The sequence below is a fragment of the Mustelus asterias genome, chromosome 3 (assembly GCF_964213995.1).
Source record: "Mustelus asterias chromosome 3, sMusAst1.hap1.1, whole genome shotgun sequence".
Taxonomy (NCBI): domain Eukaryota; kingdom Metazoa; phylum Chordata; class Chondrichthyes; order Carcharhiniformes; family Triakidae; genus Mustelus; species Mustelus asterias.
The window spans coordinates 128,626,695-128,639,775 of NC_135803.1; the positions used below are offsets into that span (position 1 = coordinate 128,626,695).

At 41.5% G+C, this 13,081-nt stretch overlaps 1 protein-coding gene across 4 annotated transcripts in view; it reads right to left on the bottom strand.

Annotated features, from left to right (window-relative positions):
- Positions 1–11,934, bottom strand: part of ccdc66 (coiled-coil domain containing 66) — a 70,936-nt gene extending 59,002 nt beyond the window's left edge. For 3 of the 4 annotated variants that reach the window (XM_078209611.1, XM_078209610.1, XM_078209613.1), the window contains exon 1: positions 11,808–11,934. In XM_078209611.1, coding sequence (XP_078065737.1) covers positions 11,808–11,818 — 11 coding nt within the window. In that variant the 5' untranslated portion in view covers positions 11,819–11,934. The remainder of the gene's footprint in view (positions 1–11,807) is intronic. The other variant, XM_078209612.1, reaches the window with a different exon arrangement.
- Positions 11,935–13,081: the final 1,147 nt, after the last annotated feature.

The following is a 13,081-nucleotide window of genomic DNA, read 5'->3' on the forward strand; positions in this document are numbered from 1 at the left end:
GCCTCTTGCTAACACATCCAGTTACTTCCAAATGGGAGTAAATCCTGTCTCGAAGAATCCTCTCCAATAATTTCCCTACCACTGACGTCAGGCTCACCGGCCTATAATTACCTGAATTATTCTTGCTACCCTTCTTAAACAAACGAACAACATTGGCTATTCTCCAATCCTCTGGGACCTCCCCTGTAGCCATTGAGGATACAAAGATTTCTCTCAAGGCCCCAGCAATTTCTTCTCTTGTTTCTTTCAGTATTCTGGGGTATATCCCATCAGGCCCTGGGGACTTGTCTACCTTAATGTTTCTCAAGAATCCCAATACCTCCTTTTTGATCTCAAAGGTGCGGGGGGGGCGATCAGTCTAGGTAGTGGGTGGGTGGGTGGGGGGATAAGGGGGTCAGTAATGTTGTGGGGGTGGGGCAATGTCTGTGGGGGCCAGAGGGAGGCATTATCCGCCCGGGTGCTATGTGGCAGGGGAGCCACATTCTATCTTTTTTTTCTGTGCATGCGCAGTTGGAGGCACCAATCGGAGCTGCAGTGTTTCGGGCATGTTAAACCTTGCTCACAGGCTTCTACAGCGCGATTCGGAATCACTGATATTTTTTCAGGCAAAGCGCAGAATGGGTCTCAAAGTCGAATCTGAAACTCTCCCAGTTTCAAGTCTGCCCAGCACTTAGAATCAAAATGGTAAAATAGGGCCCAATATCTCTACCCATCTTCAGTGGTGGAGGCAACTACACAAAGGGAGAAGAGATAAGATGGGAGGAGGTTGCGTAGAACATAAACAACAGCAAGGACCAGTTGAGCCGAATGTCCCTTTTCTGTGCCATGCAATATCTCCTATGCAATCCTATGTTCCATATCTTCATACTGCAACTCCCTTAAGAGGACTCCCATCCATAAGGCATCGTCACAAAATAATAATTATTTTTCCACAAGAGAGTAAATTTAAAGTGCATTTTGTACACTCATTTAATGTCCTCACAAATTGTGCTCTGTTAAAAATACTGACTAAATGTCAATTACGTTAGATAAATTTTAAAGTAGTGATTAAGGGTTAAAGTAGCAAAGCTCAAAACCTATTAGCCTAAATTCAGAGTATTACTCTTTGGACCTATGACCTTGTGAGCTGGAAGAAAGTGACTCCAAAATCTTCAGAATATAAATAAACTGACACTTCACTGCATGGCGAATGGAGTGCTTCACTGTTGGAAGTAGTGTCTTTAGATGAGATGGTAATCCAAGTCCTCATAGTGTCTGGGGATCAATTAAGTGATCAGACCCAATCTGAAGAGTTGTCCTACCTAATATATCAGGATCCTGCAGCCAAACATCATTAAAAGCAGATAACCTGGTCATTTATCTTATTGTTAATGGAATCTTGCTGTGCCTAGATTATGTGTCACTTTTCCTATGCTATAACATTGACTACAATTTGAAATTTCTTCACCAGCCATGTAGTGCTTTTGAAATGCAAGTTCTTTCTTTAAGAGATAAGAACATTTTGTCAGGAAACAATTTCACAACCAGATAATTCACTGTTACTAGTCAGCTTAGACTGTTTATACTAAGCTACTAATTATAAGTATTAGCACATAAGAAGAAAACTTTAAAGAGAGGTATAGTTGCTCCCTTCCTTAACAGCAAAGTAAGATCTACTACGGTGCCACAATGTACTACTAACACCAATTAGAACACAGGATATATTTTGCAATTTTTTGCAGATTCATAAATTCTGCTCAAATTTGGGAAACATCTGAATAGTTACATCAAACTGGCAAATGGGATGAAGCAATATCTGAACATGGCCTTTGACATCACCATTCAGATGTTTTTTTAAAAATAAATATTCTCAGGATGCAAATGAGGTTGGAAAGATTTTATTGATTACCCTTCCAAGGGGTTTAGGCTGTGCTGAGTTTTCATGTGGTGTGAAGCATTGATGTTGCAATAATCCAGAAGGTTCCATTTTTTCCTGCTGCCGATCAGTAAATTACCAAATGTATTTATTCCAAACCCAGAACTTATAAGTTAAGGAATTTAGACTCTCAAACTTTGGATAGCGAGGTCAGTACATTAACTACACTACTGCTCCAATGTTAATCTACTGTAACACAGGCCTGAAATACCCGTCAAGTTCATTATTCTTGTCCATTGTAGGTTTCTATACAGATGTTGAAGCCGCTTCTTACTTGTTCCCTGGCAATGCTACTTAGTTTAGAAAGAGATTTTTTGTGTACTACCTTGATTTGATAAGTCAACATCATTTAGTTTATGGACTTATAAACACAAGACATTTTATTGCACACCAGAAAGCGGCTTATTAGTAAACTAATTAATAAACAGACTGTCGCCCTAACTTAACTGTAATCTCTGTGGGAACATGACCAAGCTTAAAGCAGTTTGTCTTGTAAATTTACAAAACTAGTTCAACAAAGAACACAAATATGGGAGTAATTACCGTTACCAATCATGCTTGACGCCAATTTAAAAGTGTGAGGTGATTCACTTTGGAAGGAGTAACAGGAATACAGAGTACTGGGCTAATGGTAAGATACTTGGTAGTGTTGATGAACAGAGGGACCTGGATGTCCATGTGCATAGATCCCTGAAAGTTGGCACCCAGATTGATAGGGTTGTTAAGAAGGCGTACGGTGTGTTAGCTTTTATTGGTAGAGGGATTGAGTTTCGGAGCCAGGAGGTCATGCTGCAACTGTACAAAACTCTGGTGCGGCCACATTTGGAGTATTGCGTACAGTTCTGGTCGCCGTATTATAGGAAAGATGTGGAAGTGTTGGAAAGGGTGCAGAGGAGATTTACCAGGATGTTGCCTGGTATGGTGGGAAAATCGTATGAGGAAAGGCTGAGGGGCTTGAGGTTTTCGTTAGAGGTTTTCATTAGAAGGTTAAGAGGTGACTTAATAGAGGCATACAAGATAATCAGAGGATTAGATAGGGTGGATAGTGAGAGCCTTTTTCCTCGGATGGTGATGGCTAGCATGAGGGGACATAGCTTAGAATTGAGGGGTGAGAGATATAGGACAGATGTTAGAGGTACGTTCTTTACTCAGAGAGTAGTAAGGGCGTGGAATGCCCTGCCTGCAGCAGTAGTGGACTCGTCAACATTAAGAGCATTCAAATGGTTATTGGATAAACATATGGATGATATTGGAATAGTGTAGATTAGAGGGGCTTTAGATTGGTTCCACTGGTCGGCGCAACATCGAGGGCCGAAGGGCCTGTACTGCGCTGTAATGTTCTATGTAATTCATACATGTTCCTAAATCTTTTAAAAATTGCAAATTTACTGTGCGGGCAACATTATGAGTGTGGCCAGATTTTGAGCATACCCAGTATCAGGCCCTGGGGACTTGTCTACCTTAATGTTTCTCAAGAATCCCAATACCTCCTTTTTGATCTCGGAGGGGAGGGGGAGGGGGAGGGGAGGGAAGGGGGAGGGGAGGGGGAGGGGGAGGGGGAGGGGGAGGGGGGGCGCAATACCTCCTTTTTGATCTCGGGGGGGGTGGGGGGGCGCAATCAGTCTAGGTAGTGGGTGGGTGGGGGGATAAAGGGGTCAGTAATGTTGTGGGGATGGGACAATGTCTGTGGGGGCCAGAGGGAGGCATTATCCGGCCCGGGAGCTATGTGGCAGGAGTAATCCCTTATTCCAGAAAAAACTTAATTTAAAAAAAATGTATATGCATAAAGAACACACCTGCATAGCAGTCTGGTCTTCAGATGATGCACTTTTAATTTGCATATCTAATCATTATTTCTGCTAGACCTGCTGATCTTACTAAAATTAGGTCAATTCCACCCTGATCTGCAAGGCCAAACTCCTGATCACACTATATATATATGTTATATTTGTATGACATTCATTGAAATGTTGCCCTAAGTAGACAAAATCAACATGCAGCTTAGCTATCCAGACCAGAAGGTCACACATTCTCAGTTTCAGCGGAGAGTGTCAACCTCTATAAGGAGGAGGAGTATTACTGTTAATTTCAGCAGTCTGGCAAGAGAAAGTGAAAAATACCTGCCAGGGTTCCCACACCTGATCCGTATCTACAGATTCCTGCTGGGAAACAGGGTAATGAAGGCTAGATGAGAATCAGAGTCCAATAAACATTTACTGTCTCATATATGAACAATGTACTAGGTACCAGAGAACGCAAATGTGGACCTTTCAGAAGTTTACACCTTCATTTGGATTGGTGAAAGAGGGTTGTCAGTGGTGGCGGTACCTCAGAAAATTAACTAAGCAAGAACATTTGCATTCTTTAGAAATAGCAATCCATATACATTAGCATGGTTTAAGGTAGTGTAATGGCAATTCATAAATATTGTTTAATTCTGTTCTATGATATTTATCCAGTGCAAACTGTTGAAGGGAGTGAAACAAGATATTGACAATGCAGATTGAAAAATGTTCATCTGATTCTTTTAAAGCAAAAAGCAAAGCAGTTTTACTAAATCTACATTTTCTTTTAAAATAGGAAAAATGAAAAGAAATTGAGCATGGTAGTGTCGTCACTAATTTGTGCCCATCAAGTCCATCCTCCACCCTCACTATAGCTCTGATTCCACCACCACCTTTCTCCAGTTTCTCTTCAATCTTTTCAATGCCTTCAACAACTTATTTCACTCAAGGGACCCACCCTACTCTCTCTCCCTATCATTTCCATGGAATTACTGACCATTCTACTTCTTTTCCTGGACAAAAAATAGAATAGAATACAATTTTACTGTCCACACAAAAGTGTAAATTTGTCTTTGGCTTCACCTGCAGTACAACATATCATACGGTCATTAGTTTTAAAACAGTGAATATTTCACATATATATATATATTCGTGTATATATAACATACACTCATACCATATAAACATAACACATTGTACCTTGCCATTAAAGCACTCATTGCAATTGAATAAATAAAATAAAATTTTAAAAGCGGGTTGTGTTTATATTGTTATTTAGTAAGCTTATGGCAGTCTGAACAAAAGACCTCTTGAACATATCTTTCCTGGCAATAGGCATTCTAAAGTACTGGCCCAAATGGAGCCTTTCAAATTGATGATATAAAGAGTGAGAGGGATCACCAACAACTGTCTGAGCTTTCCTCTTAACTGCGTTGTTAAATAAGTTATCAAGCTGTGTCTGCTGTCTACCAATGATTTTACCTGCAGTGTTGACAATTCTGGCCAGCTTACTTTTACATGTCACACTCAGTCTACCAGATTGTCATGTTGAATGTTAGGATATTCTCTACCAGATTTTTGTATACCCTCATTAAAACATCTTGGTCAGAATTATCCAGTCATTCACGCCAGTAGATGGCCAGTAGTCTGGTCCTGCCAGTGCTGCAGCACCCTGCCACAGGTTTCCTAGTAGCATGGGGCAGTTTCAAAGAGAATTCCCATTGACAGCGGCAGGACCAGAAGATCCCGCTGCGAGCGAACAGCAAACCATCTCCTACCACTGAGAAAACGCCAAGGAGAGGCCAGAGAATCTCACCCCTTGACTCACTCCAAACACTTTCAATTTTCTAATTAACAGACACTAGCTGACATTTTTAAATTATCATCCCATTCCCCAAGAAACCACACTTAATCCCTCAGTCCTTGCAAAATATCTTCCTCTTTGTTCCAAAGGCTTTGAATATGTTCCTGACTCTCACATCTACTCAACTATATAGTTTCTTGCAACCTCTCCTCTGAGCTGTCAGGTTTGTGCAAAATCTAGTATTGGATAAGTCACAATTTCCTCCAATTAAACACTGCAAAGATTGAAACCATTGCCTTCAGCCCCAGCTACAAACTTTGTATTTTATCCTATCCCAAGTCCATGTCCAGTCACTGTCTCAGGCTGAAGCCGACTATATGCAATCTTGGTGTTATATTTGATGGCTAAATAAACTTTTGATCTTATATCCATCCCCCCATAACACTAAGGCTGCCTATTTCTACTGCAGTGTCATCTGCTGCCTCCATCCATACCCATCAAATTGCTGCGGAAACCCTCTTGCCATCTCAGACTCAACTACTTCAACAACCAGCCGCATCCTCCACACTTTATAAACAGCAGTGCATTGAAAGGCCTCCACTGGGTGTTATCGACACCAAGTCAAGCTTGGCCATCACTCTTTCCTCATTAAATCAAAAAATCCGGTAAATCAAAAAAGATTATTCAAAAGACCTTGATAATTGTCAAAAAAGCCAATATCCAAAATTCATTTCTCTACTTTTTCAGCAAATGATTAACCCATTTCTTTTAAATAAGCTGTACCGTTGGGGAAAATAACAGAATTATAATTTTGGTAAACTAAATTGATTTGTACCAATCACCTGAAGGAATAATTTCAAGCACATAAGCTTTCTTCAAAAAAAATACTGGTTTTCTGATCCAATCAGTTCTTTCATCAAACTATTAATTCCAGTAAGCCAAATTAGACCTAGCAAACATGTCGAAGAAACACTTCACCACTCCTCCCATATGTCAGCTTGGCTCAGTCAGTAATTCTTTCAGCTTCTTAGAATCTTAGAACATTAGCTGGGATAACATTGTACAGAGCGAGTGTCCGAGATGGTTGCTCTTGGATGATATTGGCTTTGCCTCTTCAGCTGCACATTTATACTGCTTGATGAGCAAAGAGCTCTCCTATGTCTTAACAAATTCCAAAAATATCTCAGTTTGTAGAATCTAGCTGGTGCAAAGTCAGGAGGAGCCAGGGCTGAGCAAAAGTACAGAACAAGATAAAGAGCCCAACAGACCCCAGACTGGGAGGAGCAGAGTAGGGTAAAAGGCACAGCAGGCTTGAGCCTGGGGGAACACAGGTAGAAATTGAAAGAATGTCATAGGAAGGATAGTCGGTGTGGAGAAGAAAGGGTTGCAGAAACCAAGGGAACTGAGACCAATGCAGAGGATTGAGTACCACGCATTGAGATCATTCCAAGATAAGGAACTGGAATAATTAAAACCAGCTTTAGATCTTACATTCGTTTTAATAGTCTTAAGCTTTATTTCTGAAATTTAATTTCAATAAATGTAGGGATGGCAGGGTACCTCAGTTGCGTTAGATGCAATTCTTTCGCCAAGTAGAAACACCAGTACACTTTGTGTCCAGGACAACCACATATGCAGGAACTTTCATTAGCTATGGGAGCTCAAGTTCTAGGTTTTGAAGCTTGAGCGGCAGTCACTTCAGCATATCTGGGAGTCAGAGTTTTGTGGATAGTACATTTAAAGAGGTAATCATAGCACAGCTTAAGGATGTGCAAGCATATGTCAGCTTGGCTCAGTCAGTAATTCTTTCAGCTTCTTAGAATCTTAGAACATTAGCTGGGATAACATTGTACAGAGCGAGTGTCCGAGATGGTTGCTCTTGGATGATATTGGCTTTGCCTCTTCAGCTGCACATTTATACTGCTTGATGAGCAAAGAGCTCTCCTCTGTCTTAACAAATTCCAAAAATAACTGGCAACTTATCTCAGTTTGTAGAATCTAGCTGGTGCAAAGTCGGGAGGAGCCAGGGCTGAGCAAAAGTACAGAACAAGAGTGACTGCCAGACAGTCAAGCAGGATCATGTAGATAGAGTACATCTCTCTCTGCAGTTAGTTCTCAGTTCTGAATTATGTTGGAGGGGATACTTTTCCAGGAGAGCAAACAAAACCAAGTCCATAGTGCCACAGACAGAAGATTGGAAAAGCAATATGATGTTGTGGTGATGAGAGACCAGGCTCAAAAAAGGACAGGACTGGGTATGAAGTATTCTTGGATACAAGGTATTTAGGAAAAAAAGGGAAGGAATGAGGAGAGGTAGCAGTATTAAGGAAAATATTATTTGACTGGAGAGCGAGATCGGGTCTTGAAATGGTCAAATATAGATTCTATTTGATTCGTGTTAAGAAAGAGAAATATCATTATACTACTGGGTAAATTCTATCATTAGGAAATATATGAAGAGGCAAACCTGGAGGGAAATTGCAGAGATGTAAAACCTATACTGTGGTAATGGGGACTTTACAATCCTTATATTAGAATAATTAATATAAAGAGTGAAAATGGGGATGAGTTTCTGAAGTATATTCAGAAGAATTTTCGAGAACAGTATGTTTCTAATCAAAAGAGGAAGGAGATGAGGGGAGAAAAAAAAACAAATTCTGGAAATACTTAGCAGTCTGGCAGCATCTGCAGAGAAACAGTTAACATTTCAGTGCACAACCTCCATTTCTCTCTCCACAAACACTGGCTGACCGGAATATTTCTAGCATTTTCTGCTCCCATTTAAGTTCCAGCATCTATTTTGTCTTTAAGAGGAAGGAAGCATCGTTGAATCTGGTTCTGAGGAATGAGGTGGGTCAATTGGATCAAGTGTCCGGTGGGGGTGGGGGGGTGGGGTAGGGGGGAGAGAGAGAGGAGAAGATTGGTAAATTGGGCAGGAAGATTGAGAAGGCAATAGTAATAGGAGATTCTAGAGAAGAACAGGTTGGAGTATCTGCAACTGCAGACATGATTCCAGTATAGTAGGGTGCCTTCCTGATGCTCATGTTGAGAACGTCACCGATTGGATACTCTGAGGAGAAAATATAATTAACCAAAGGTCATAGTCCACATCGGTACAAACAACAGAAGTAAAGCTATAAAGGAATAATAGTGGGGATGGTTCAATAACCATCAATGTGCATTCCCACAAGGAGGAAAGGTAAAGCAATATCAAAGCTAGAGTTCCTTGGATGAAGAAAGAGACAGTAAGATGAAGCAGAAAAAGAGGTCATATGCCAAATGTCAGATTTATAATACAAATGAAAAGCAGGCTGTTGAAAGGGGAAAAGAAGAATAAAATCATTGAGTCAAAGAGAGAGTACAAGAGAAGACAAGCAGTTAACATAAAAGAGAATCCAAAAGTCTTCTAAGGGCATGTAAATAGAGAAAAGATAGTGAGAGAAAAGGTGGCACTGATGGGGGATCATGCTCATGGAGGCAGAGGGCATGGCTTACTGTGTATCTTTCTTTACCCAAGGAAGATGCTGTCAGGATGAAAGAGGAGGAAATTGAGATATTGGATGGACTAAAAATTGATAGAAAATAGTAGAAAGGCTGTATTAATGGTGATAGGTCACCAGGATTGGATAGGCCACATCCAAGGATGTTGAGGAACATAATGTGGGTGGAAATTGTTGAGGTACAGTACCAATCCCCCTTAGATACTAGATTGTGCCAAGGGTAGGAGTTTTGAAAATGTTACATCCTTGTCCAACATAAGGTGCAAGGATAAATCTAGCAACTGCAAGCCAGTCAGTTTGACCTCTGTAGTAGGAAGGCTTTTATGAAAAAGATAATCTGCGACAAAATTAACAGTCACTTAGACCAGTATAGATTAATTAAGAAAAACCTGCACAGATTTGTTAAATTAATTTTTTGGTGAGACAACAAAGGGTTGATGAGGGTAATGTGGCATATATAGATTTCCAACAGCCATTTCAAAAAGTTCCACATAATAGGCTTGCCTGTATAGTTGAAGCTCACAGGAACATAAAGGAAAGCAATAGTATAAATATGAAGTTGATCAAGTAACAGAAAACAGCAGTGAAGTGTTGTTTTTCACACTGAAGGAAGGAATGCAGTTGGGTTCCTCAGGGACAGTATTAGAACCATTTGTCCTTGATATGTCAATGACCTAGACTTGGGTGTACAGGACACACTTACATAATTTGCAGGTGACAAAACTTTGGTATTGTGAATGGGAGGAAAAATCATGATAGACTTCAAGATGACATAAACAGGCTGATTGGATGGACAGACACATGGCTGGTCATATTTAATGCAGAGAACTGTGAAGTGATACATTTTGATAGGGAGGACAAAGAGGCAATATAAAGAAAGGATACAATGCTAAAAGTGGTGCAGAGACACTTGGGTGTATCTGTGCATAAACCGTTGAAGGTGATAATGCAGGTTGAGAAAGTAATGAAAAAGGCATGTAGGATCCTGGATTTTAATAAGAGAGGCAAAGGGTACAAAAACAAGGATGTCATGATAAACATTTATAAAATATTATTTTAGCCTCAGCTGGAATACAGAGTCTAAATCCAGGCACCACACCTAAGGATGTAAAAAAAAAAGTATTTTCTTGTGCAAAAAATATTGTTGACAATGGTTCCAGAGAGAGGGGAGAACAACCCCAGCTTCTCCAAACAGAGGGTGAGGAGATCTGTTGAGATATCAAAAATCATGATAGGTCTAGATAAAAAGAGACACTTTTCCCATTGGAGAGGGGTTGTGAACTAGAGGTGTGACGATATTGTGGCTTTAGGAAATATATTTGTGTAATGTTTATTGTGCAGGATCCTTTGTAGCATTTTATTTTATCAGTGCCGTTTTGACTGTAACCAGCAGCCTCTGTTGTTACTGCAGCAGTGTAATTGATCTTAATTGCTACAATGTTTGTTTTGTTTTAATCTGGACTGATAGTGTTGTTATTTTTGAGTTTTCTCCTGGGGTTTTGCAGAGTAGGACTTGATTGGGTTGACTGACAATAATATCAGGAGGTTGGGTGGAGCTAGACTTACACAGCAAACTCAAGTTTAGATGCTGCCTGGAGTTGTAAGAGAGCAGTGCCTCTCCTTTCTCCTCTCTGCAGACTGGAATCTGTCAGTGACTAGGTTTATTTCTCTGACGTTCTGCTGCTTGGGGATATATCTTTCTTTGAGAGTCTGCTGTTTGGGATCTTTAGAGAGAGGTCACTTCTGTCTCCCTCTGGACTTAGAGACTGGAATCTACCTGGAAATAAATCTCTCTTGCTCTCTCTCAGATTTCTGCTTTTTTTTTGAGGGGGGGCGGTATCTTTCTCTGAGATTGCTATATAAGAATTAGAAGACAAATGTCGGTCTGAATCTTTATTCACAGCTGTTAAAAGTACAGAAATTTAGCGTTCACATGAGCATATTGGTTTTTGGCGCTAACTGGTTTTGAAGAAGGGATTTATGTATATGGAATATGTTCCTTACATTGGAACTGTAGAGACTGCTAGTTATGAATTATGTCATGGTTACTACTTTTGTAATGTTGTGTCTAAATAGTTTGTTTTGATAAAAGCTTCTTAGTGGGTCAATTGAATTATACCTAGCAACTCACCCGAATGTCAAGATCAAAAGAAAAGTTAAGGTCTCGGCTAACTTCATAACATACCTTCGTGTTTCTGATCTGTTCCCTAATAGAGGACACTAACTTAAGGTGAGTGTTTCTCTCATTGTGAGGAAAAACTTTTTTTACAGAGCAAGTGGTCAAGGGATCTTGTAAACTACTGCCCAAAAGGGTGGAGGGAAATTCAATTATGGTTTTCAAAAGGATAAACACCCGAAGAGATATAATTTGCAGGACGACAAGAGGGGGGAGGGGGGCGAAGCGAAGAAGAAGAGAGCCAGCCTTCAGGTTCAAGCAATGGGGACACCAAATGACCTCAAACTGCGTTCTTAAAAGATTGTGCGTGTGCAAACTGACCACAGCATTTGCCCACGGAAAGTAATGGACCGGGACACGAATTTCTTGTTCTCTGACAGGCACTAAAACTCAGGCTCATCCACCAGCCACAGTGTCGCGCCTACCGGTCACTGACTGCAGTGAATCTGCTCCCTAAGTAAGTGACAGGACAACCTCTGCCGGCCGGCCCTTTAAACCCTGTCTGACGGCGTCAAATCCCTTAGCGACGGGGGGGGGGGGGAGGGGTCGCTACAACAGGCGAGCTGTTCATTGCTCAGTAACATCACACACACATATATATATATATCTGTATTAAGTCACAAATTACCCCAGATTCATGGCACAATCGTCATGTGAGCTGCTTGCGGAAGGTTGCTTACACTCAGCGGGACCGCCGCTACCTCAGTCCCCGCTCCGTCACAAACTCCGCATCCCCGTTACCGGCCCCGCACAACAAGCCGCCCTCTGGTTGGTCACAGCCTCTGCCCAACCCCCCCGCCAATTAGCGGCATCCTTACTGCCATGTCCAGCGCGTATGGGCAGAGCTGGGGCGGAGTCTGCTTTAAAAACCATCTGTCTGTCAGTGTGAGAGACAGTTAGTTAGTCAGAGAGAGAGAGAGAGAGCTGCTGGTCAACAATGGAAGGAAGGTTATCCAGACCAGCTTCAGTAATTTCCAAACAGTTTCACTAAATGCGAGGTGTTGCACGTTGGTAAGACGCTTTGGTGGCAGCAGCAGGGTGGTTAGCACTGCTGCCTCACAGCGCCAAGGTTCGATTGCGCCAGCTTGGGTCACTGTCTGTGTGGAGTCTGCACGTTCTCCCCGTGTTGGCGTGGGTTTCCTCCAGGTGCTCCAGTTTCCTCTCACAATCCAAAAGACGTGCTGGTTAGGTGCATTGGCCATGCTAAATTCTCCCTCAGTGTACCCAAACAGGCGCCAGTGTGTGGCGACTAGGGGATTTTCACAGTAATTTCATTGCAGTGTTAATCTAAGCCTACTGTGACACTAATAAATAAACTTTAAACAAACCAGGGCAGGACTTACACAGTTAATGGTAGGGCCCTGTGGAGTATTGTCGAACAGAGAGACCTAGGGTGCAGGTATATAATTCCTTGAAAGTGGTGTCACAGGTAGACAGCGTGGTGAAGAAGGCGTTTGGCACATTTACCTTCATTGGTCAGAGCACTGAGTACAGGAGTTGGGACATGATGTTACAACTGTACAACACATTGATAAGGCCACATTTGGAGTAGTGTGTACAATTCTGGTCACCCTGCTATAGGAAGGGTGTTAATAAACTGAAAAGGGTGCAAAAAAGATTTACAAGGATGTTGAATTATAGGGAGAGGCTTGAACTTTTTTCCCTGGAACGTGGAAGGATGAGGGGTGACCTCATACAAAATCGTGAGGTGCATAGATAAGGTGCATAGCGAAGGCCTTTTCCCCAGGGTAGGGGAGTCCAAATCTAGAGGGCATAGGTTTAAGATGAGAGGGAAAGATTTAAAAGGGACCCGAGGGGCAACGTTTTCACATACAGGCTGGTGTGCATATGGAATGAGCTACCAGAGGAGGTGGTAAAGGCAGACACAATTACAACATTTAA